The sequence below is a fragment of the Maniola jurtina genome, chromosome 13 (assembly GCF_905333055.1).
Source record: "Maniola jurtina chromosome 13, ilManJurt1.1, whole genome shotgun sequence".
NCBI lineage: Eukaryota > Metazoa > Arthropoda > Insecta > Lepidoptera > Nymphalidae > Maniola > Maniola jurtina.
This window is the reverse complement of record NC_060041.1, coordinates 1,973,105-2,001,090: the sequence shown is the minus strand read 5'-3', so window position 1 is coordinate 2,001,090 and position 27,986 is coordinate 1,973,105. Positions and strand designations below refer to the sequence as shown.

Sequence of the window (27,986 nt, the reverse complement as noted above, 5' to 3'; positions counted from 1 at the left end):
CAAGTGGCAACACTGATCAGGCATCGCGATTCGCGGCCCCCGCGCCATTTTGTTTTTGCTTTACTTTAGAGCTTGGGGTTATATTGAATGAAAGAAATATTAGTATTTTTCTCATAAATGCTTTGTCTAGTGTGATTTAACTGTGCAAAAAAATGCAATATTATTGAGTATAGCAAGTGTGTGTAGTTATAAACTTAGGATATTTGTAGGTGAGTCCCAGATAGAAGGTATTTTTTTGTTGGGCCACGTAAATTTATCTGAAAATGCGCCAAAGCGTTAGCTTTGAGAATATGGTCCATTTAGAAATTATATGTATTCTTGAATTTTGACGTCAATATGCCTATTCAAGATCCTGTTGATAGGTACTTGATAAAATGCCAGAATTATCTTTTTTGGGCGATGGCTCTTCATAACATATCTATGTCTTCATATCACAAAAATGTTTGCAATAAAGTTTGGTTAACGTTACAATCCGTTGCTCATATGACATTTTCTAAAACGTAGGCACCCCAAATTTTAAAACTCCTTTGTTAATATTTAAGCACACTTAAATATGAAGTGTGTAGCTGGCCGACATTCGAATGACTAATTTTATACGTCCTACCGATCGGATTGCCATTTGAATTGATTAAACTTACAAAAAAAAAATGGACCGGACTTTCCTTCTATTTTCTAGGAACTTGGCGCAAACATGAGTGTCATCATAAGACTACAGAACCTGCCTTGGTCGGCTAATGCTCTTGACATTAGGAATTTCTTTCGAGGCCTCTCAATCCCCGAGGGTGGGGTGCACATCGTAGGCGGCGAGCTTGGAGATGCGTTCATTGCGTTCAGGTAGCTATACTACTGATAAACTACAGCCTATAAATAATATAAAATATACAAAATTATATTGAAACCTGGTAGGAAACTCTAGGAACTAATTTGATAAAATCTGAAAGGTAACATAGCATAGGTACAGTTGATGTCAGGAAAACAAATGCACAGTGAGTGATTTATCATTCTTTTTGGTTATATGAAGGGAGCCAGGGTGGTGTATCTGTGCTGCCGCGCGATTCGTCATAGGTTAACCTTTCAATTCATGTTCATGTAGGAAAGTCTTAATAGTAATAATCAATGTATGTGTAATCGGTCAATAAGTGATTTAGCAATGTTATTTGTCAACAAAGACCATAAATAGGTAGTTTTTGATAAATCATTAAATATGTCAACAAGTTACTTATCAATGTTGTTATTTGACAAATAGCAATGTTGCTATGTAACTTATTGACATGTTACAGATAATTTTTATGGTAGTTATTTAACCTATATATTATACATAATATCTGAAATTTTGGCACTGGTGGTAACCATGGTCTGGTAGCATAGGCTCCCAAGAGAGACAAAGGCTCGAATCTTGCTTGTTCTGCAATTTTTGGTATGTATTTAATTTTATTTAGAAGTTACAGATAGATTGATTATTATTTAAACATTGGCTACAAGCCAATATCCATCATGCGCAGTCATATCCGCTTCACAGAAATCTTTTTTACTTGACACCAACTGTATTTTACCTATGTATTCCCTGATTGTGGATACTATACTATAATATTATTGTAACTTGCCAATACTATTATTTTATTTAAATATAGCACATCTCTCAGCAAGTATGTAAATCTACCAGCTGCTGAATCTATAAAGAATAAAGAATTTGACATTCAGGTTGCAGATTATGAATTTTCAGCTTTTATCAAATATGAAAATTTTGCAGAGCTAGGCTACAATGTCCCTGTATTATGAAACTTGTAATAAGTGCTAATTTTGTTGCACACAAAACTAAAACTAATTTCCTGGACTAATAGGAGTCATCGTTAACTAAACCTCTAAAGAGTAATACACACTGGCAGAGTGGAGTGTAGCTGAGGTACAGTGGATAACAACTCAAATTAATCTTTATTTACTTTGACATAGAAACTAATATTTATCTAATTAGGCATACCAATTTATATAATTAGTGGCAAAGCGGCGGTGGAGAAGTTTCATCCATAAGCTGTAAAAGTAAATAGTTTTAAATTGTTAAAAAAGACTGCTGTACTCCAATCTGTAGGTATGCATCGGGCTTTATATGGAAGGTAATTCATCTCATCGCCAGCCAGCACCACTGTGCACAGGTCTCCTCAAAATGAGAAGGATTTAAGCCAAACTTCACTATACTAAAGTACAAATTGGCAAACCTCACACCTTTGTAAACATTATAGAGATTAGAGAACTCTCGAGCATGCAGGTTTCCTCACAATGTTTTTGTTCACTGTTAAAACAAGTCATATTTAAGTTAGCTTGAGCCAGGATCGAACTTCGGACCCGCCCAAATAGAATGTTCACCTCTTAACTACTAGGCTAGGCTATCTTACTAGGCTAGATAAACTATTACCTGAATTCATGGCATTAAAAAACCAATAGAGAGACTGTCGGCCATAGAACTAAATTAGTACCTAAAGAAGAGCTATTTCTAACAAAAATTGAATTCTATGAAGCTGCCAAAATTAGTATGACACTGGACATCAAATTGTAAGCAAAAGTTGCAGTCTGCAAAAGTTTTTTGTTTGAAATGACTATCTTATGTATAGTACTACACCTACTACTTTCTGCGAAAATCAATGTATCTGTAATGTCTTCATAAGATAGTAATATTGTTATTTGTCAAAAAGACCAAACAATTTTGACAAATTACAACTTTTAAATTGCTAAATAACTTATTGACAGACTAGCCGATACCCGCGACTTCGCCCGCTTGGATTTAGGTTTTTCGAAATCCCGTGGGAACTCTTTGATTTCCGGGATAAAAAGTAGCCTATGTGCTAATCCAGGATATTATCTATCTCCATTCCAAATTTCAGCCAAATCCGTCCAGTAGTTTTTGCGTGAAGGAGTAACAAACATACACACAAACTTTCGCCTTTATAATATAAGTGTGATTAGTGTGAAGTGTGATTATAGATAGGACTGATTATTAAAAGTTTGTTGGTGTCATTATTATGTAGATAACAGGTACATACCACAATTAATTTGATGAATTTGATTTGTCAATATTTTACATTTGGTCACACACAATTGGTCACAAGGGAGTGGTAAGTGATGATGTGCAGTCTAAGGTGACAGCAGGCAAGTGTCACGCTATTGCTGTCAAACAAGGTTTAACCACTACACAAATAAACATATTATATTGTCCAGTACAGTTTAGTTTTAGTATTGTGTAGGACAAAGTATCTTTATCGTTATGCAATGTCCAATTTTTATTATTGGCTATTGTATTCTTGCTAAACAGTGTGGCTAATTCTATTGTACATAATCTTTAAACTAAAATAACAGGTCAAAATCTAATGCTATCCTTTTCCGTAGGGAGAAATTATGAAAGAGATAGCAATATATTTAGATTTGTCATTTTAGTTCAGGCTCAACACATTTGACAGACCATTCACTACAACTTGATGCTATCATGTTGGCACCATTGTTTTGTTCGCTTTAGAACTTAGGGTTTATTATTGTGTGATTTTCAATAGTGCCAACATAACATTAGGGGACAAGTTATTGTGAACCGTCTGTAGTTTTGTACAAGTGAATTAACCAAATTATCAGCCTATAAGAAAAATTGTGATAAATGCACATTACATAGTTTTGTAATAGGGGGCTATGATATTTCTAAGAACATATTACAATGAAAAGATCTCAATAGCATATAAGTATACCTATATTAGGTTATTAAAATTACTTTTTACAAATAAATGAACCTCGAACAAAGCTGTCTTTATACCTACTTTATGTATCCATCTTGGATGAAATAAAACAAATATTTACGATAATACTTTAAAAAAGGTATCCACTTCACTTTAGGACTAGAACTTAGGTATTACAAGATTAAAATAACTTTCTCTTGACTTCTTGATACAAAGTCAGTCGGAAAGAGGGAATATTTTTACTCATTATAAACTAACTTCTTTGGAACCAAACCTTAAATTATGAAAAAAATCTTATATTATCAAAATCATGTTTTTTTTTAATTTAAGGTTCCTTCCATAGTATCTCTTACTAAGGAAAAGAGGTAAAGAGAGAAAAAAAGGAAAATGTAAGAGTTGTTTATAATAATGAGTACAGTGACCTCATTTTGCGTCAGGACCTTCTTTCCGAATGACCTAGTTAGTATATTTAACTACAAATCTATTACATACAAATATACCTATCATAAGTAAATCATGTCTGATAAGGTTCAACCTCTGCTACTATTCTACAAAAGGGTATGTAACTTTTGAATATAAATTAAGTCAACAGGTAAGCATTTAGGGCCAGTTACTTATCAGACGGTTGAAGTTAAGCTACATCTACGGATTACCGTTAAACTTTGACTACCAATTCACCCCAAACTTTTCTTTTATTGATTTTGCAATTGACTCTTAATCTCAAGATCTCATGCTATGATCTATGGACTTGGACTTTACTCAGACTTAAGACCGAGTTAAAATAAGACAGATTTAGGTCAGATACGTAAATCTGTGTCATTTTAACTTTTAAGTAAAGTCTGAGCAAAGACAAAGAACACTATAGATCTCAGGCGAAATCTATAGAACACACATTGACTTTGCTCATACTCTCTTGAGCACTTAAAACAAGATAGCGTTATATCGCTAACATAAATCTGTCCCGTTTTATCTGAAACTTAAGGCTGTGATTACCCTGTAAGTAATTACATAATTGACAACAAAACTAAGCTAAATGAGGTGAACGCTATCGGAAAAATTTGTTCAAACAAATGTGAATCTCTACACAATTTAGAAAAGGACAAACGGACATATATCATTTTAGTATGTAAAGTAGGCTGGAGGTGCCAGGCATGGAGGCAGCGGCAACATCGGTTGGGCGGTCGACCGTTAACGGAACCATTGTTTTGTATTTCTTGCTCGTCCGCGTTAGCAACAACAAGCACCTTTTTAACCGACTTCCAAAAAAGCAGGAGGTTCTCAATTCGTCGGAATCTTTTTTTTTTACTGTAGGTAATAATTATTAGCGGCAGAACTGCGCTGTCTACTGGAGCCTACGGAGGTTTAAGGTTGTCATCAGCGCCTGTCTTCGATATATATGCACATTCGGGATAGGGACACTATCTTTGTTTAATGGAAGCCCCTCTCTCTCTCGCGCAAGCCTTGACCAGTTTCTTCATTGTCAGCTTGGCCATTTGGCCAAAAATGTTCAAGGCTGTCGTAAACTTAATTTTCATTTGTACTTGAGGGAAAACTGACTACAAAAACGCACGATTCGGACCAAAGCTCCTTTAAGAGCGACGAAAACCGATAAACCTGGATCTCGATTACGGTAGAATGACAGCCACAATTTGACGATCGCAATCACCTTTCACGATCGCAATTGACGATTGGTTGACACTCGTTCCTATTGGTTACAATGCATTGTTGCACCAAGAATACCAGAATTTCCAGCCAATCACAATAATTGCGATTGTAATCATAATTGATGCAGGTTTTCCGGAATCGACCTACAGAGTGAACTTGACAATACTCAAACACTTAAAATATTCAAGTAGAAAACACAATCTACCAGCTCTAAATCGTCAAACATCAATTATTGTACCTACTCGATATTAAGTTCCACAGCAGTTAAACAAATAAGTAGTTAGGTTAGCTGATTCAATCTTAATAAATTGTGTAATGCGTGATTCCAAAATAAACACCCCAGACACCATTTGCTATCAGTGGTGGAAGCACAGGCTCAACTCTGATCTTCCATGGATCGCTAGGAAATATCCAATATTTACGGATTAGTCTTCTTCACCTAAATCATATGCTAGTAAATGATTGCCATATCGTTCATCTTCACTTTGCTCAAACCGAACAGGGATGCGTCTAAATCTGCATCTTCCAACTTAGCAATTTACCAAGTTGGAGCAAATTACTAAGTTGGGAGTCCAACCTAAGTTTTTTAAATGTAATGATAATACTTCTTGCGTAGGTATAATAATTAATAATAGTCGTTATTGTAGATGAGATCGCAATGACTAGGATAGTAGCACTAGAGGTAGTTAGAGTGGATGGCACGAAAAATCAGAATATACTGATTATGAATTGATATAGTTGGTGATACGAATTGAGGCGCGGCGGGCGGAGGTGTTTCAACGCAATAGAATCGTCACAAAAACTCATATTTCTTGTATCAGAACATATTCGCTGCACTGTTGTCCAGAACAATTTTTGCCTGGAACCAACTGTAGTTCTAATTAAGTATTAGTTGAATCATTTGACTGACATTTCATATTTTACATTAGCCTTCTTTGGTAAGTGTTGTTCAGTAATTTGATAAGGTTTGCTCCATGATGACAAAATAACTCAGAGAAAAATGGTAACTGTTAGGGAACAGGGGGAAACTACTGAAACAATTTTATGGAATAGGATATCTTAATATTGCAATAAGTACACCATTAGTTACACAAGTACCAAGATGTCGGCAGCTCGCTTCGCTCGCCACTTCCTTCCTTCTTTCCACTTGACCTTGTAGGCTCGAATAATCACAATTTACGGAGTTAGCATTGGTGCAAAGCAGCGTCGATTGCCTCTGGTGCGAATTGCGAAGGACCCTAATTTCTCTGGATATAGTAGCCGGCGTGTGCTTGGCCAGGTGCTTTATACGATAAAAAGGTTAGCGTAATATAGTAATTAAATCTTGTTAGAATATTGGCAAGGTGAGCGTAACATTCCAAAGGAGTAGGTATACGGGAACCTTTTCTCTGGAAGAGAATAAGTAGTTGTATGTATTTTTATGCGAACGGATTAAAGCAAACATGGTGGTGATTAATGATCTCAATTAATTATTTGTAGCCATCTGAAATCTACGTGAGACCAAATATACACTAAACCGATCCAGAAGCTGTCTCCAGTAGTGAGTAGGCAGCTCTGACCTGAAACTGCACTACTGATAACTAATAGGTATTGTTCGCACCAAACAAATAGTTGTTCCTGAACTTAACCTCAAGACTCGTCGCAATGGCATTTTTTAGGCGTTAGTGGGGCGCAACGTACAAGGGAGAGCAGCATAACAACCCACGCGCCGCGCCGCACCCCGCGTTCGCCATCTGCATTAATGTGAGTGCTACATCCGTACACAGTACACGAACGCGTGGAACAATCTCTCTTCGTAGGTCAAACGCGAGTATTTTATTACCGGTAACTATACCTACCTTCTGCTACGCTGTTCTTGCAAAAAATCTAGCTCTTTGCATCATCGCGTCACAGCCAGGAAAATGCGGAGAATGTTGATTATCTAGCGTTTTTACTATTAGATTAAGTATAAAATAATCGACAACACAACTTGAAATAGCAACTTCTTCAAAACTTTTGCGGCACCAATTTTCTGCCCTCGTAAACGCTATCTGCAGTAATCGACATTTTTGAGATTTTCACTTTTTTTTACAAATATGGACTCCCAAGGAGCTTTCCGATACGATAAAAAATAATTTTCAGGAAAATCCTTAGCAAAAAACATACTTCCAATGAAAATTTTCCTGAAAATTATTTTTTATCGTATCGGAAGGCTCCTTGGGAGTCCATTTTTGTAAAAAAATGAAAATCTCAAAAATGACGATTACTGCAGATAGCGTTACGAGGGCAGTAATTTCTCATTGCATCTCGTCTTCAACCTCTTCTGCTTCACTACGAAGTCAAGCAATCTCCACGTCTCTGTGAGGGATTTCGAGATTCTAGCTATTAGTTTTCAAACTACTTGTTACAGATTACACATTTCTAAAAATCCGTGAGGCGTAGAACAGATTAGAATGAATCTTCTTTTTTTTTAACCAGACGAGAAAAAAAATGTGAATCTTTTTTCTAAATATGGAGGGTAAAACGGCATTTTTATGTTTACCTACCAAGATACCAGAGGTATAAGTACCTACGATTCTGAACCTGTGCTAGTTCTTCAAACGGATGAATGTATGACTTGAATACCTAGACAAACGTCTGAACAACCTACTTATCAAACTGTAGCAACGCATCCACAGTTTGCTATCTATACATACTTCTATACTTACTTAATATTAGAAAGTGCGTTTATGTCTGTCTGCTATTTTTTCACGGCCCATCCGTTTAACCGATTTTGACGAAATTTGGTATAGAGACAGCTTGCATCCTCGGGACAGATATAAGCTACTTTTGTCCCAGAAAACCAAAGAGTTCCGACGGGATTTTTAAAAAACCTAAATTCTCGTAAACACTCTTGTGGATATCTTTTTGGAACAGAGACACCTAGCTTGCATTTTGGAGACCTCTATATTTTTGGACGAAAAGTAAGTCATCCTCTTCTAAAAAATATTAAGAGTTTAGGATAATGGACTAAGCGGTCACCAACTATGTTTTGCACTCATATACCAACAGCAATCTTTAAAGAGTTAACTAGGTAGATGATAATATTACGCTCAATGTAACTTCCTAGGTAGGTAGCAAGCTAGGAATCGCGCTCCAGGGGAATCTGAGGATGCATCCAACAATATTTGCGTTCATGACTAGTTGCAGCCGCCATTTTGTATTTGCAAGGTTTTTTTTATGAATTTGCTGATACACACCTATGCAGGCCAGCACTCGCATCTTTGGAAAGTAGAGTTACTGCAGCCCGAACCAACCTATTTTTAACCGACTTCGAAAAAAGGAGGAGGTTTTCAATTCGTCGGAACCTTTTTTTTAATGTATGTTACCCGACTACTCTAAGACGCCTGGATCGATTTGGATTTTTTTTGTTTGGTGAAGACCTGATGAATATCTTCGGAAATGGAGAACAGAACTCTTCAATGCATAAGAGCAAATTGCTCGCGATTAGTGTAATAGCTTAGTAAACAGTAGGGTTTTAACTGGGCATAGCATAATATTAACTATAGTACAGTGGGGCCACTAAAAATTGTGAAATAAAAAAAATTCAAAAAAAAAACCGACCAAAAACCATAAACACTAAAAAGTAATAAATAATTTTTGTTCAGCTACCCGTGTAATGTACCTAGGTATGAAATCGGGCGAGCTTGGGTGGAATTTTGTTTTATTATGCTCGCCCCACTTCATACACACTTCCTAGGTACATTACACGTGCAGCTAAACAAAAATTATTTTTTTACTTTTTAATGTTTGTGGTTCTTGAAGTCGGTTTTATTTTTGTTTTGAAATTTTTTTTAGTTGATATCGAATTAAATATTTGATCAAATACTTGTAATAAGCAGCAGCTCTGGAAGGAGGAAGGTATGCTCTGTCTGGATTTTAGTGCGGTTCTGCCCTCATATACTTAATTTTAAACACTTTTTTAATAACTGGGGAATCTCCAAATATGCTGTATGAGCATGACAGACTTTAATCTCAACAAATCTCTCTGACAATCTTCAAATGATTTACTAGTTACCTTCTACCTACAACATTTAGGAAATACAAATGCATGTAATTCTAGAAGTTTCACTTCCTTTCTATCGATTAGTAACTTATGAAAACATTATAGGTACCTAGAACTTTCTACAGGATATTGACCATCGAAGATTGATCGTTCTACACGTCCAGCAGGTTTCTATACTTACTCATCTTCAATTAGGACCACGGTGCACGGTAGTACACCGACAAGTTAAACAGTTAAACGGCCTGAACTGTAGGTCAGTCCTTGCTTCTTTTACTTCTTGCTTCACAGTAGACTAGTATCCATTTGAAGATATGCTACTAGTAGGTAGTACTATGGCAATGGTCAGTTGCGTTTCCGCGCTGAACAGCCAGGCTGATCCTTTGCGCAAGGCGGTCTTTTTGTCACAGATAGGGTAATTAACGATACGCGGTGAATGTCTTGTTTGAGATTTTTTAGCACTAAGACTACATGACCCCAGGGTCTACACTGAAAACGGAACTATAACCCTCGACTAGAGGCATACTTGCGCCGCTTACCTTTCAGCCTTTTATCTAAAGTTAATCAACAATTGACTTTAGATAAAAGTGATGTATCATCAGCAAACAATATTATCTCGTGATTATCCCAGCGAGGTAAAGAAGATCATTAATGCACATGAGGAATAGAAAAGGTCCTAAAATGGAACCTTGTGGGATCTCTATTTTTACAACTGATCCTGGAGACCGTTATCCAATTCATGTCTACCTTTTGTTTTCTATCATTTAAGTAAGAACTTATCAACTCTATTGTTACATCCGTTTCGTATTGATGCAATTTCCTGACTAATATTTCATGATCAACACAGTCTAAAGCCTTAGCCAAATCACAGAAAACGTCAAGCGCAATATTACTTGACTCCCCCCCAGGCGTCAAATATACTTATTTTGGATAACTCCACACCAGCATCGGTTGTTGAGCGACCCCATGTGATGCCACTGTTTCGGAATGTCTTTTCTACTGAGAAGACCCAGTAAGAAACTTGGTTCTTGCTAGTATATCTGATGAAGCTGCGAATAAATTTTATTCAACTGAAAGAGAGACTGGAGTGCTGTGCCTATCTATCATGGTAGTTGAAACTGAGCTTGAAACTTTTGCCCACAGTTGGGTCTGGCCTTGCGTAGAAGAAAATTCGCCCACAAAACTGCTGGAATTTACTATTTCATTTGAGCGGCCATATCTATCGCTACCACACTAATCAGGATTATTCACAATAAATTCATTAGCTTTATTAAAAAATTTGAAGTTTTTTTCTGCTAAGCAGTCATGGAGATTACGAGGACCATGCGGTGACTTGGTGAAACTTGGTAGGTCTCAAAGTTACAACATGCACTTACATTTTAAACGCTCGATGTTAGTACCGACTTGTACCGTATATACCATAAGTTTAGAGTGTAGCCATTATTTTGGCCCTTACGAAATTCGTGATTGTTTGAATTTACAGTTATTTTGCTAAAATTGAATTTTAGACAACTTTTAGTGAAAGCCTATATTGGAAGGATTTCGTTACAATTGTTAGGTACCTAGTTTTGCTAAAACTAGAGTAACTACCTACCTAGCTAACTTTTAGTGGAAACATCAAACAGCTAATTAAAAGCACCTTAAAATCTGAGATATCTCTAGCCAGCAATACCTTGGCAGTTGGCTCCCAAGTTCAAGCAATGCTTGCAGCTTGCAGCGTCACCTGGAATCTGCAAGATACCCAACTCTTCAATACCTAACTTACAGCAAAAGGTATCATGTTTGGACTCCTTGGAAGAGTCTCAACGAATAGGTTATAGGCATATAGTGGTCAAGGTCTGATGATGGATCAGGAAAGAGGAATGAGGATTTTCTGAGATACAAGATTGGTAAAGCGGGTGGACCGTGAAAAGCTAACAAACGGACAGACACTTTCGTATTTAGGTACAATTTTAGTAGGTGGATTGCAAATTGCAATATACATAAATACAGTAGGTAATGACTTCAGTAAATGATTGTAGATAGGATGATTTTGACCTAGTTACTTAAAATTAAAGCACCTAGATACCTATTTAAGAATGGTTAATATATTCTGACCTAACTATATTCAGTTTTATACATAATAGTCTTAAATTATTTAAAATTAATTAAGTCTAGGTACATCACCAGCGATAGAACAGGAAATTCCATTGAATAAACGATATTTTATCTACGGAATGAACACACTTGGCCGATTTTTTGTAAGATTGTGACTTATTCAATGAGAAGAGAAAACAAAGGTTGGACCTTTTGATGATCCATCCACCGTTTTTGTTCTTCAAACGTATGTAGGTCGTTTCGGAGGAACACCCATCTGTCGAGTTAGTGGAACTTTGAAATCTATTTAGGGCTAGGTTTTACCTCAGGGACATGCAAAATTCAGAATAATAACTAGGTAAACAACGAATCACCCGGACTCCACGCAGTCTTGTATGTTCTACTCCGAAAATATTTTTGTAAAACTCGAAGCCAGAAGCTCGGGTAGGTGATGCTGAATATCCTGAATGAAACGAGCCTACGAGCCCGAGTAGAACGAATGTGAGGTGGCGAGCGAAGCGAGCCGGCAGCTTCCGTAGCGAAACGGAGGTCGAGTAGGAGGGCTAAGTTGGAGGAACTTGTGGCGTAGCCCATTTCAAAACCGTCCAATATTATTTCTTAAAGCAGCAATATAAATACACATTCTGTGAAAATTTCAACTCTTAACTATTACAGTTCACGAGATACAGCCCGCTGACAGACAGACGCCGAAAGCTGAGTACTGAGTAGGTAATAGTGTCCTGTTGGCACCCATCGGGAACGGAACTCTTAACAGACAATAGGTACAACAATTTCACTAAATACCAAATTCAGACTTATTATTTTTCGGACTTACTATGATTCGGACTTTTGCGTGTCGCTGCGGTAAATCCTAGGATTGTCCGAGTTCTGGTAAAAGTTCGAAATTGGCCGGGTTTTTTTATTTTTTGTCCTTGTGTGCACATCACGCTGAAACTACTGAACAGATTTTGCAGAATGCAACTTTGTATTAGGTAGATACTAGGGGCCAGGTTATAGCTGATCCTGCTCCACCTTACTCGGGTGGGTTCTAAACGAGTCAACTTTTTAAGGCCAAAATTGTTTCCGGTTCCTCACAGTTATTCGTGAAGAAGGAAGTCTTGCATATAGCCAGTGACGTGCACAAGGTTTGAAGTCAGGGTAGGTAAGCATTTAAATAAAAACAAAATTTATTAATTATTTGTCTAGGTACTGATAGGTCATCTAACAGCTGTTCATAATTCATTTACATATTAATTTTATTCTAACTATTTATGATGAAATTAAATTAATTTTTATTTATGACTAGCTGATGCCCGCGAATTCTTTCGCGTGGACAATGGACATAGATTATTAACAATCTTTGATTTTTCTGGATATAAAGTAACGTGTTAATCCATGGTATAATCTACCATTCTACATTCAGCCAAATCCGTCCAGTAGTTTAGTAGCGTGAAAGAGTAACAAACATACACACAAGCTTTCGTCTTTATAATATTAACTAGTGTGATAGAATAAAATTCATGAAAAATAAACACTAATTTATTACAATTAGGGTAGCAGTTCTTTTATGCGTCTGACCTGCACGCCATATATCGAATAAGGCGCAACGCACACCGTCAGGGGAATGGAGCGGTGTCTTGAGAACAACCTTTAAATTAACCTTTATCTTCTTTCGCATAAGGCCGTGTCCACTGGCAAGTTTTCTTGCAGAAATCGCTTTTATCGTGTCAAAGAGTTGTGAGTGACTTCTCGTTTCAGAAAAGATGACTTGCTGAGTTACCTACCCGTATGCTTGTACAGAGTAAAATGCTGAGTTCTGCAAGAAATTGCCAAAGTTACTTACTTGCCTGTGGCCAAGGTGGCGCGGACGATATTTATATTTCGTACCTACTTATTATAGGTATATAAACTTATTACCTACTAGCGACACACCCCGGCTTTGCAAGGGTAGCTTATTACATTTTCGTAGGGATCTCTAATTTTTAAATATAGCCTGTCACTCAGGAATAATGTAGCTTTCTACTGGTGAAAGAATTTTCAAAATCGGTTCGGTAGTTCCAGAAATTGTCCCCTACAAACAAACTTACAAACTTTTACCTCTATAATATTAGTAAGAAGATAGGTAGCGCTCGAAGGTCTCATAATATGTAGGCTCTATCTATCAGTGAAATAATATGAGTACCAAGGTATAGTACACGACAGGTCAAGATGGCAATCGGGGTATGAGGCGGAGGGACGGCTCACACACCCGCACTATCTCTGATTGCCATCTCGACTTGTCGCGTACTATAGTTTTGGAGATCACCTATACCTATACATCCATACTGCCTATTTATAGTATATTAGTAGCATCAATAACCCATCGCCGACACACTACTGAGCACGGGACTCCTCTCATAATGAGAATGGGTTTGCCACAATCTACCACGCTAACCAAGTGCGGATTGCCAGAATTCACACACCTTTGAGAATATTATGCAACTCAGATGCAGGTTTCCTTACGATGTTTTGCTTCACTGTGAAATAAAACGCACGACTTTTTGTACTGTCCCAAGCACACATTTAGAGTTATAAAATACCTACTAGAGGATGCCCGCGACTTCGTCCGCGTGGATTTAGATTTTTATAGATCCCGTGGGAACTGATTGATTTTCCGGGATAAAAAGTTGCCTATTTCGATTAGGTGGACGCAAGCTCCTTCGGTACCAAATTTCATACAAATCAGTTAAGTGGATGGAATCTTCAGGAATTCCGCGGGAACTCTTTGATTTTCCGGGATAAAAAGTAGCCTATCTCCGTCCCCGGGATATAAGCTAACCCTGTACCAAATTTCGTCAGAATCGGTTACACTGTTGGGCCGCGAAAAGGTAGCAGACAGACAGACAGACACTTTCGCATTTATAATATTAGCGTGGAAATATTTTTTTAAATATTTTTTTTATTATTTTACCCCATTTATTTATTTTACTGCATTTTTTATTTTACTCCATTTATTTATTTTTTATATAAATTAGTTGCTTTTTGACATATCATGACTTCCCTTCCCGCGCTATTTGGCCCAGCGCGCGGCCATATTGAATCCGGTCTATTGCCACAGAGGTGCGTGCCCGGAATTGAACTCCCGATCCTCCGAATAGAAGGCAGACGTCTTAACCACTTAGCTATCACCGCTCATTATTCCCGTTCTCAGAATCCCGTGTAATTTTCCAGGACATAATCTATCCGTAGTAGCCCATCCCCGGTATTTCTGTACCTCATAAAAACATTTTTAAACGGATGATCCTTTAAAAATCCCGTGGGTTCACCAGGATTTAGGAATGCGGTTCCTTACAGCATCAGTGTTAAGGAGTTAGGTCCTCAAGCTCAACTGCAAAGTCTCCACTTGGTAGGTAACTCTAATATCAATTTATAACCGACAGTTTCTAAATCTCATCAGTTTTGGTGGTCAGGTTCCCTGCAGCATCAGGATTGAGGAGTTGGCATCCAAATTTTTTATGAGACTGTGTCGCAGTTTATCAAACGATTTTAATAAAAATTACGCAGATCCGTTCAGAAATGTCGATATTTCGGTGTATATTATAGGTAGAAAAATACCACACCTCCTTTTTAAAGGTTGGTTAAAAAAACCAGTGAAGTGCGAGTCGGACTCGCACACGAAGGGTTCCGTACCATTGAACAAGATAATATACCTAACATCTATAAGTAGATCTCTGCAAGTTAATAACGGTCTGCGCCATCTATATGTGATTTAGTGAATTAAATTTTTCGTGAACACATTTTAATTATTTTTTGTGTGATACATATAACCACAAATTCACGGTTTTCGGATTTTGTAAGGGCTTTACTTGTACATTCTAAAACTGATTTTTATTTATTTTTAAGCATAATAGTGTTTGATTTATCGTGCAAAATGACGGAAAAATACCCGAGTACGGAACCCTCGATGCGCGAGTCTGACTCGCACTTGGCCGGTTTTTTCTATAATAATAAATAGGTATTCTATTGCTCATAGCAAATGATATCTAAACAGTTAAATATCATTTGACATAACGGTGAAGGAAAGCATCGTTAGGAAACGTGCATGCATGTCTGAGAGTTCTCCATAATATTGTCAAGTGTGTGAAGTCTGCCAATCCACACTGGGCCAGCGATGTGGTTTATGCCCTAAAACCTTTCATTCTGAGAGGAGCCCCGTGCGTGTAGTGGGCCGACGACAGGTTGATCATGATGATGATCTAGGTATTAGGAAATACGTACCTATACTGTTTACGAATTTAGGTAGATATAACTAGATAATTTAGCTAAAGCTATTATTTATTATTATTACAGTCGATATACATAATATCTATCTATTTGGGCAGAAACGTAATTGTAACACCGTCCAACCCATCACCATAGTGGTGCCGGATGTTTTTTTTTATTCAGGTACAAGTTAGCCCTTGACTGCAATCTCACCTGGTGGTAAGTTATGATGCAGACTAAGATGGAAGCGGGCTGACCTGGAAGGGGCATGGCAGTTTTTTTAATTAACTTTTACCCCTTTGATTTCTACAGGGCATCGTATCAGAACGATAGGTCGCTTTGCGGCACCGCTTTGCCGGTAGGGTGGTAACTAGCCACGGCCGAAGTTCCACCATGCTCCCACCAGACCAGATACTTTTATTTTTTATTATTATTAAACCCCCGCCGGGAATCGAACCCGGGACCTCCCTGTAATAAGACCATTGCGTGAGGAAGGTCGTTTTAGTGAGGAGTGGAGCCATTTATGTATGTAGGTCGGTAGGTACCTACAACTATTGTAAATGATTCTACTCTAGCACGCGTGAAATCTGGTCGGGCCCCGACCCAAAAGGAATAGAAAAAGGAAGGAAGGTGTCTTGTAAGGAAGGAAACATATATTTCCGTACTCACACGAAAGAATTATCTATTCCGTTCTGTTCGACTGCTTGGTCTCAACAGATCAGAGGTGTAACATTTATTCTGTTATGTTTAATAGTAATTGTTAGTGCGATTGTCGAACAATCGAACTCGGTCTAAAAGAAAGGAATAGACGCGAGAGAAGCACGTAGGTATAGGTCACCTAGATGTCATTCAAATATGATTTTCTTATTGTTACAGTACTGACGAAGACGCGCGCCAAGCTATGATGCTAGATGGGGGGAAAATCAAAGAGATTCAAGTCAAGTTGCTCCTGAGCTCACGCTCGGAGATGCACAAAGTCATAGAGGCGGCACGGCAGAGTGTTCCCATCCTGAGTCTGACCGCTCCCGCGCCCGCACCCGCTCCCGCCCCGGTCTCCGCGCCCGCGCCCGCTCCCGCGCCCGTGCTGCCCGCCATACCCGCCGCTCCGCCCATCTCTCCCTTCTCGGCGGCCCTGGGAAACAACCCACTCTCTGGTTTCGGAATCCCCGGCATCGGCAACCCGCAAGAAATCCCCCAGCCCGCTGTCATCGAACCGCCGGCGCCTCTCGGCAGTCCCCAGTCCAAATCTCCCATCGACGAAGAAAGGGAAGAGGACGTGGCGGAAAGAAAACGCAACAAAGAAAAAGATAGGCGACGTTCGAGATCCCGCTCTAGATCCAGAGACAGAGACCGGAAAGATAGAAAGAGAGACCGCAGAGATAGATCGCGGTCCAGAGAGAGAAGGCGGCGGGATCGGAGTCGCAGTCGAGACAGACGCGATCGCAAGCGGGACAGAAAAGATCGCAGTCGGTCGCGCGACAGATCGCCCCGTCGCTCGCGCGACAAACGCATCGACTCCAAGTCGCTCCAGAGCTCGCAAGAGCGGTCTCTCGATCCCACGGGAGGCGGCGCGGCGTCCGCGGCCCCGACGCCGCCCGCGCTGGCCGTGAACCCCAACGGGCCTCGCATGCCGACGATGCCCAACCATGCCCCGCAAAATGGACCCATGGGACAAATGGAACCGACGCAACCTCGCTTCAACGATCCGACTCTAGCCGAAGCGTTCAACAAACTGCAAGAGCTCGGTAAGAAACGCAATCCGAACGCTTTCCAGGGCGAACAACAAAACGGAAGCGGTTTCCGAGGAGGTCGCGGAGGGAGCGGCGGCGGCTCGCGCGGGGGCTTCCGGCGCGAAGGCCGACCGTCGAGGTTCGACGACCAGCCGCGAGATTGCTGCGTCGCCGTGAGGAATGCGCCGAACCACACGAGCTACGGCGACGTGCGGCGCTTCTTTCCCTTCATGATCGACAAGCACGGCATCAAAATGATCAACGACGCCATGGGCCGGCGGACGGGCAACATTTTCGTCCGATTTTGCGACCCACGCTCCAGGCAACTGGCGCTGCAGCGTAAAATTAACGAGCTGAAGGGCGCGCAAGTGCTGGTGGAGGCGCTGGACGACGACATGTACGACGCCGCCGTCGACTCGTTCCTGCCCTACCGCGACGACAACGACGACGAGGACCCGAGCCTCGTCATCGCCGACGCGGAAGAGCCGGCGACGAAACCTTTCAAGATGCTCAGACTGTCAGAACTGCCGAACTTCATACAGGAACACGATATTATCAAAGCGTTCACTGAATTCTCTCTCCTGTCGATCACGCTCGACGATGACCGAACGACTCGCACTAAAACCGCTCTGGTCCAGTTCGTGAAGGCTGACGACGCTAAATTAGCTTTCAAGAGAAAAGACAGCTATCTTTTCGGAAGACGGCCGGCGGTGTTCACGCCGGTCACGGAGGAAGATCTCATAAGAGAAAAACAGAGTCTCGATCAGATTGAGCAGCCGGCCCTGATAGAACGACCGCCCAAGGAGCAGATCCCGGAGCCGACCATGCCTCGCGACCCGCGCCAGCGCCGCCAGCAGCTGGACAACGGCCCGGCGCTGCAGGGCGGCCCCGCCTTGCAGGCGCCGGGACAGCCGCAATTCTTTCAACCGGCGGCGCCCTTCGCTCAAAATTTTGGAGCCCCGTTCCCTGGCGCTCAGTTCGCGGGGTACCCGGGCCCCGGCAACATGGAGCCCCGGGCCGCCGCGGCCAACTGGGCCAACCGCATGAACTTCCCCAAGCAACCGGACGCGGGGCTGATACCGACGCCGATGCAGGTTCCGATGCAGGCCGCCTCCGCGATGAACCAACAGATCATAACCGTCGACCTGGACGACGAGCCTCTCGACTGCGTGCTGATGAAGGGCCTGCCGCGCGACGCCACCGACCGGACCATCGTCAACTTCCTCGCCGACACGGGCGCGGTGCCGGCGCGCATACACCTCATGCTCGACATGAACGGCCTGCCGTCCGGCGACTGCTTCTGCGAGTTCCGCTCCTCGCAGGAGGCGCGCCAGGCGGCCACCAAGCACGGCCACGCGCTCGACGGCTGCCGCGTCACCGTCGACCTCGTCATGCGCAGCGTCGTCGAGGAAGCGCTGGAGGGGCCGAAGTCGAACGAGCAGAGCCACGAGGCGATGTCCGGCAACGGGCCGCAGTTCATGAACGCGTCTCGCGGAGGATTCGCGCCTCGCGGCCAGTTCCGAGGCAGAGGGGGCTTCGAGAGGGGAGGTTTCGATAGAGGCGGGTACGGGCGCGGCGGCTACGACTCCGGGCGCGGGCGGGGCGGGCGCGGCGGCTGGAACGAGCGCGGCGGGCGCGGGTTCGAGCGCGGGCGCGGGCGCGGGTTCGGGCGCGGACGCGGCGGCGGCTTCGGCGCGGACGGCGGGCGCGCGCGCGCCGACGACGACCCCGACTGCGCGCTGGAGGACTTCGGCGCGCCCGGCTGCGTCGTGTCCATGGAGAACGTGCCGTTCCGCGCCACTGTCGACGACATCCTCGGCTTCTTCGGCGACTTCGAGCTGAGCCAGGACGACGTGATCCGCCGCTACAACGAGCGCGGCCAGCCCACGGGCGACGCGCGCGTGGCCTTCCGCACGCCCTTCGACGCGCAGCGCGCCGTCAAGACGCGCAACTTGGACCCCATACACGACCGGCTCATCACTCTCTCTATTCTATAGCACTGCATCCGTGTCGACTCCTCGGAGTCCGATTCGGAGGACGGTGTGTCGTGTGTATATAAAAGGGACATTGGAGTAAAGTAAATCGATGATTTAGTTACCCACCGCGGTATTATTGATATTTTATATTAGAGACATGCTTTATGATAGTGGAGCTACAGAGGTAGCGCATCCTAATTAGGTTTATTGTAAAATAAAATTATTATTATTATAGGTTATTTTATTTGAATAAAACACATTTTTCCATCAATTAAATTATATCGTTTTATTTTCAAATCAAAACACAACCAGGCAATAATTTAGGTATATCGCAGGGATCTTCGTGGGACTTGTGATGATCGACTTTCCTTAAACATACAACAATCGCAACCTATTGGCACTAGTTCATTCCAGGAGCCTTTACATATAATACAATATTATAAACCCTTATATCATTGTTTACATTAGCCCTAGCAAAATCGCAAATAAATAAACATGCATGAAAGAATATAGATACAACCACAACAAAGGTAAAACTTATAACTAACTGATATTTAGTAATGAACATAGTGCTCCATTCCAAAGGAATCTTCCCTGCGACACCTCGATAGGTACAGAAGAGAGCATATTACTTTGTTAGCAACGCCCAGACGAACCTTAGACATTGAGCAACAAATAAAACAGGTTTGAAAACAACTTCGAGTACTAGCACTTTTATGAGCCATTAGGCGCCGCGCAAACGTAGACACTTTGTTGCAGACACGGCACACCATCACAGGAAACAAGTCTTACAATCCAGCTATCTTTAAAAACTAGAGTGAATAGTCATCTAGGAAAACGCGTCCCATCTTAGGCCACATTATCACTTTCCATCAGTTGTGATTGTGGTCAAGCGCTTGCTCTTAATAAATAAATAAAATAAAAAAAAAAGCTTAGATGCGGTGTCTTGCGGCGTAGCTCAGTAAATTGCATGGTTTATCAATGTTTCATGTGTTTCCAATTACCGACACCGAAAACTTTGATCGGCAACGAGTATGTAGGTGAAGCAACTGGAAGCAACGTCTGTGCAGAGTTGCTGGTTTCTTACTGGTTATATAGAGATAAAATATTCATAGCTTATATCCGATGGAAGACACAAAAGTGTCTACGTTTGCGCAGCGCCTAACGCGCGGTCGACTAGGCGCCCGGCGACTCGGTCGACGGCAACCGTTAGAATCTATAATTTATATGGTCACTGTGTATGCGCACTGAGTCGCCGCAACTCCGTGCGCATAGGCGAAAATATCCGCCTAATCATAGCGTTCTTCTCGTATTGGTTGTTGTTTTGTACACGCTCATTATGAGCGGGATAGCACGAGTCTCTTTTGTTCAAAGTCTTAGGTCGATTGCCCAGACTTAAGACACTGCTAAAACGAGACAGCGTGTTAGCGCTTGCATAAATCTGTCTCGTTTTAACTTAAACTTAAGCCTGAGCAAAGCCTAAGTGCGCTCTACAGATTTCACCCTCCTTAATGTCAAGCAATAAGCTCACTATTTCATTGGTGTACATTCAATTTTAGTCGGCATAAGATTGCGCTTTTCTGCGACTTATAAAAGTGGTAGTACTTTACTGACTGACGTTACTTTGAAACTTCTATTTTATATGACTCTCAAAGCTATTAATAAAAAAATATTTAATTTGTCTATTGAAGTATTCTCGATTAACCTGTATGAACATCGATCTCACAATAGTACTCCGACTTGAAAGACTAGGATGTGAGATCGGAAAAAAAAATTGTCTAATACAAAAATCTTGTACAAAACATACAGATGTATGTATATATTATTGGTTATTCAGACAAAATTAGCCACAAAATTTTAGTTTCACAATATTTACATATAAAATGGTACTAAGTATAATATCGAGATCCTATATCGGCTCTTAGAAGACTCCTGATTAAAAAATTACAACTAGTAAATCTACGGATGATTCAGGAAGTTAACGTGTAACAAATTAATAATCACCTCAGTTTGGGATCTCTTAGAATTAGATTATTATAAATCAAAGTAAATTAAATGGAATATTTTTACTTTAGGAGAGCGAAAAACGACGATTTCGTTTCTACATTTGGAATTTATTCAAAAGTTAATGAAAATTTTCGACCAACAACCTAAAATCATATCCTAAAAATGTCATTTCTTAACAAAAATGAAGCCATAAAAATTAGTATGACTCGGCCAAATTCTGTTATGCACAATCTTTGACAGGTCTAAATCTAGTGCTATCCTTTACCGTTGGGAGCATTATGAAAGTGATAGAAATACATTTGGACCTGCCATTTTGATTTAGTGATTGTTGAAAAAGAATTATACTCCACAGAGAGAAGATAATATAGGGTTGTTGCTGTTAGGTAATCGCATACAAACGACAGAGACAAAAAACTCGGAGGGCGTTAACCATTTTGAGTGGCTAACCAATCACAAACGATTCTATACTTACTGTATTATTAGAGAAACCATGTTTTCAATCGAAATTTCGGAGCTATAATTTTTTCCCTTTATATGCGATCGGTCATGCACTTGTTTTCCATGCAGGGGCTGTGTGTGCCCGTAAGTGGTAACCGACTATGACTGTACTATTGTATTTTTTTAAGTGTTTTGTGAACATGCTGTGGGCGTACCTGAGAATAATAAATAAATAAATTAAATTTAATCCGAAAACAGATTCGTTTGTTTCTTGCTGACTCAAATGGTTAACACCCACTGGGTTTTTGTCTTTGTCATTTGTATAGAATTACGAAACAGAGAGAACCGTATACTAACTTCTCTCCGTGGATAGATCATAGCCACACTGGTCATCAATTCGTACGCAATTTTTAGTTAGAGCGACCCGTCTATTGCGTAGAACATAGAGGTCGTTGTTTTCACTCATTGCAAATATTTAAGTGGCTAATTTCGTAACATTAAAAAACCATCAGTAAGAAATTATGTCTTATACAAAATTACTAGGATTATTTCGTGGTTTAACGACATATTATACAAAATGTTTCAATTCTGCATTGTTTTTTTTTTAATATAAAATCGTACACAACTCAAAGTAATAGATTTGGGGAAGAGTCTAGCTAGCGAGACACAAGACACTTAACATCCTAAAACATTAGATTATACACATCAACAATAATTTTATAACCTACAATCTCAGACTAGAGAAAAACGATATGATAATGACCAACGATTATACATTTATGTATTCATCTATCATTTTCCTTTAGCCCCTTACAATGTTATATGATAATGACAGCAAATATGAGGTTTGTATGAAAATAGGACATGATCTCCATTGCATTTCTTATTATCAAAAACCGTAATCAAATCTCTTATGATACGCAATGAACCGCAAGCAAGGAAGGATAAAACATAGAAACAATCCGTAAGCTCCATTATGGCGTAACGAAAACTCTAACGTTGCACATTTTACTCTACTTCACGAAGAGAACAGCGGCCAATATAACATGACACACTGTACAACCAATCCATCATAAGCATCAAACCTATCATAAGCTTGTTGCCATTTAATTGATTGAAGTTACGTGTTTAACAGGCATGAATTTGAATCTTTTTTCGAATGGAAATTATTAGAAACGCGTCTTCTATGTTTTATAGTTCGCTGACCGCAAGTGTCTTAATAAAAAAATAAAAGTGGTTTTTCGTGAAACTTTTCTGTAAATTATTTTGATTCGTCTTACTAAAATTGATGGCCAGACCCAATGAGACAATTTGATGCTAGGCCTTAAAATTAATACCAAAGGTGATTCTCCATAAGGCTTAAGAATATAATAAACAATCATTATAAATAAATAAATGACAATAATTATTATATTCGAGACTTACGTCCTATATTTTCATTTTTTTATCCACATAAATATAATAATACAGTATAAACTTATCAACACCTATTTAATTCATAATATATTCATTATTACGTTATACAAACAACAAAATAAAATTGAATAGAACTTTCAGAAAATAGTAGATAGGATTACTTACATATTAAAGCAGTAAATATTTACTATCAAACGTTTATTGTAGAAGTCTATAAATATATTTCTTTCCAAGAACTCAGCAAAAGTCTTTGCATAATATACCTTAGATGCCTATAGTTAATTTCATCTTATATTTACTACACTAATTTTCAGAAATCAAAAGTAAAGTCTTTTACTTACTATTTCGTCGTTAAAATAAGACATTATAAGTTGTTTCCAAAACACCATTTATTTACAATCTTCAAAAAAGTAGAGGTTCTAATTCCTAGCCGTATTTTCTTTTTCCTTTTATACATGTTTAAAAAACGTTTAAACTCAATTTCCAAAAATAAACTAGAATACAAGGGAATAAATGCAAAAACCTTTACCAAAAATACACAATACAAGTAATAAATGGAATAGTCTATAATCTCAGCCCGTCACAGAAAAATGCATTTTTAAACTAACATTTGGAAATCATGTTTTATGCTATTTAGTTTCTAATAAGTTATTATTATTACATAACATTAAATGTCTAGCCGGAGAAGCATTTGTATGAAAATAAATCACGACTACGTTTATATACATGATTTGAAAAACTAACCTACATCTTTTTCGTACAGTTTTCTTACTCTTGTCATACAAAAATCAAAATTTGCCACAAACAAAGTTATTTTTGGGTTTGGATTTTATAGTTTTACCAGAGTTAACTTCGGATTACCTTGGTCGATAGACAGATGCGTCCCGTAAGTGCTGTGTAGAATGACCTCCAGCCCGATGGACTGACAAACCCATTTTTTTTTATTTACAGACTAGCGCTTTGCTTCAATCAGACCTGCTAGCAAGTGATGATACAGCCTAAGATGGTGCGCGCTTGCCTAGAAGTTGCCTATTCACTCTTATAATTGTATATCACGCGATATTGCACTTTTTATTTTACTTACCTACCCACTATTGCCTAACGAACGCAAAATGAGCTGCGCAGCTTGTTGTAGTGTTGTGGGTGCCGATGAGGAATCCTTAATATGCAGCATAGAGGAATGTAAACATAAAACCTACCACCTTTTATGCAGTGGCGCAAAAAGTATTGATTCGACTAATGCTTCTTCTTGGATATGCCCTGCTTGTGCTTGCTCCTCTAAAAGAGGCGGAGACAACAGTCTCACTCCAGTTGGATCCCACAGGAGGCAGGACACTAATATAACGTTCCGAAAAAGACCCGCTGCGGTCCCGAATGACGGTGAAATCCAAAATAACACTACGATTAAAAATCTGCACTTAGAAGTTAAAGGCCTACGGGAGGAAATTTCTGAATTAAAAAGTCAATTACATCAAGCGACGTCAACAATTGCTGTTTATCAAAGTAAGTTAGAGGAATTTTACGCATCACAAACAAGTTTAATCGAGAAGTTTATCAAGGGGCAAGTGCATAATATCAATGGAAACCCAAATATGCCAGCTGAACCGCATGCTTCCGTCACACTTGTATCCGTTCCTGGTCAACATATACCTACACCTATAACTACAAAATGTAACCCTTCGCAGTCTTTAGTGGCAGCCCCGCGCCCCCAAAATACTGGAGTTACTTCCCACACTTTAATTGAGAGTGCCGAGCCCGCCGTGGTCGGAATATCAGACAGTGAACATCAGTCGAATTTAGGAAATAACACCACCGCAAGCGAGTGGAGTACAGTGGCCCGTAGCAGGAAAAGCGTACGACCACTTTCACTTCGGGGTACAGCTGGTCCGTCAGTAACATCTCTAAAAGCCGTTGAGCCACGAAAATACCTCCACCTATGGAATATGGAATCCGACGCGAATGATATTCTCAAGTACCTTCAACAACTTTGTCCGAGTGGAGCGTGCGCTGTGGAGGAGCTTAAGCCTAAAGGTAACTACAAATCTTACAAAATCACGGTGCCCGAGGCTGACTATGAGACCTGCTACACGCAAAGCGTATGGCCCGTCAATGCTAAAATAAAGCCATGGATACAACTTCGGAAACCCTCCAACCCCCTACGTGACACAGCAGCACAGTCCCAGCAGACATTTCGTGACCCCCGCCGACCAAACAATTCCCGGCAATAGAACCACTCTTAGCCTGTTCTATCAAAACGTGCGTGGCATCAAGACCAAACTTAATGTCTGGAGAAACAACCTATTGCAAACACCAGTAGATATTGTGGCAACCACGGAGACGTTCCTCGACCAATCGGTCGGGGACTCGGAGGTGGCATGTGGTGGTTGGAGTGTCATGCGCCGAGATCGCCGCACGCCTTGTGGAGGCGTAATGATCCTGGCGCGCCATGGCATTCTGATGCGCCGCCGACGAGACCTCGAGACTGATGCCGGTGAGGACCTCTGGGTGGTCTTTACGCTACGCAATCGTTCTGTTTATGTTTGTGTCGTTTATATCAAGCCAAGTGCAAGTGACTCTGACTATTTTGATTGGTTTTGCAAAGTAGAATCATTTATTAATAACTTGAATGGATTTATTATTATTTTAGGCGATTTAAATCTTAATAGTGCCTCTCAAAATGTTAAAAACTATTTTGGTTATTTTGTGTCGTACTGTAATCTTTTCGAAAAAAACCACATTGTAAACACACATGGTTCGATGTTAGACGTCATATTAGTTCGGGTCCTTGCAAAAAATGTCACAGTGTCGGTTAACTCCTCAGAGGGCATGGTCAACCCAGATGCATATCATCCACCCCTAGATATCTCATTCAGTTTTGAAACCCAACGTCCTAGAGATCGCATGGAACCTAGTAATATTGGTAGGGCTAGGGATTGGAATTTTAAAAAATGCAATCATGAGGCATTATCACAGTTACTTTGTGAAACCTCCTGGAGTAATGTTATCGACTCAACTAATGTAGATACTGCAGTTCACCACTTTTATCAAACCGTCTATAACTTATTTGACAGTTGTATCCCCAAGAAGGTAAGATCTAGGGTAGTTCGGCGTTATCCGGTTTGGTTCACAAAAGACATAATCAGAGATTGTGAACGTAAATTGAAATTACATAGGATATGGAAAAAGTCACAGTTGGACTCAGACTACAAAAGATTCACTGATATGAGGTCCAGCCTTAATGATCGAATAACCATTGCTTATAAAATTTACATCAAAGATGTCGAGCATAACATCAGGAAGCATCCTCAAAAATTTTGGGCTCACGTCTCGGGTCTGCGATCTAAAGGTGGTTTCGAACCTGCAGTGGATTCCAATGGTGAGCGCCTGGTGGGAACCAAAGCAGCCGAAGCTTTTGCAAACTTTTTCTCAAGCGTATTTCTCCCCGAAGTTCCAGCACTGAATGCTTCGGAGGCAAATAGCTCTGATAACAGCCGCAACAGTAATATGATATGTGTACAGAATTTTTCTCCACAGCAAGTAAAGCGTGGTATTACTAAGTTGAAGCCTAATAGCTCTGTAGGCCCGGACGAAATTCCACCGTCTATACTCAAGAAGTCCAGTTATTTTGTACTCCCCCTCTTCCATATATTTAACCTATCTCTGAAATCTGGTACTTACCCATCACAATGGAAGCTGTCAAGAGTTACGCCTATTCCTAAAACTGGTAATACCGTAGCTGTTGAGGATTTCCGCCCTATAGCTATCCTGTCTACACCGGCTAAAGTTTTTGAGAGCATACTACATGAAATAATTTATAAGCAGGTCAATGTGTTTCTCTCTGACGAACAGCACGGCTTTAGGAGCAAGCGATCGGTTAATAGTAACCTATTGACATTGGTCGACTACATTTCCGAATGCTTAGATCGTGGCGGACAAGTGGATGTCCTTTACTTTGACTTTCGGAAAGCGTTCGACAGGGTCAACAATGATATATTATTATCCAAGTTGAGTAAGATTGGCTTCGCTCCCAACCTCTTACAACTTATGGCAAATTATCTTCAAGACCGGAAACAATTTGTGCGGCTTGGCTTGTATGAATCCAAATCCTACCACACTCGTTCAGGCGTCAGTCAAGGCTCGATTCTTGGCCCTCTCCTTTTCCTGATAATGATCAATGACCTACCATCAGTGCTTGAAAGGGCCAAGTGTTTGCTATACGCTGATGACCTGAAATTGTTTATGGAAATAAAATCTGAGGCTGAATGTGTTGAACTTCAGAATGATATTGATGCTGTCATCAAATGGAGTGACGAAAACAGAATGGAGTTCAACACCGATAAATGTTCGGCTATGACTTTTGGACGCAAGAGGTGTCCAGTTTACTTCCCTTATAATATGAACGGGGTTCAGTTGCCCAGACAAACTAATATAAAGGACCTAGGAGTAATATTTGACCATAAACTTACATTCCATGACCATATTTCTACACTCGCCTCCGAATCATTCAAACGGTTGGGATTTGTTTTGCGAAATACTCGAGATTTTCAAAATTGTCACACGATAAAACTAGTATTTGATGCTTTGGTTCGTGCCAAGCTAGAAACCAGCGCCTGTATCTGGAATCCATACGAAAGCACTTACATCTTGCTTCTTGAAAAGGTCCAAAAAGCCTTTTTAAGGTATTTATATAAGAGATTGTACG

The 27,986-nt window shown here is 40.4% G+C and overlaps 1 protein-coding gene across 1 annotated transcript; it reads left to right on the top strand.

The window, feature by feature from the left end:
- Positions 1-25: 25 nt before the first annotated feature.
- On the top strand, positions 26-20,008 carry LOC123871128. Its single transcript, XM_045914734.1, has 3 exons — positions 26-209; positions 677-834; positions 16,594-20,008. Exons 2-3 carry the CDS (start codon positions 692-694, stop codon positions 19,442-19,444), a joined length of 2,994 nt encoding a protein of 997 aa, XP_045770690.1. The 5' UTR covers positions 26-209; positions 677-691; the 3' UTR covers positions 19,445-20,008.
- The last annotated feature ends 7,978 nt before the right edge of the window (positions 20,009-27,986 follow it).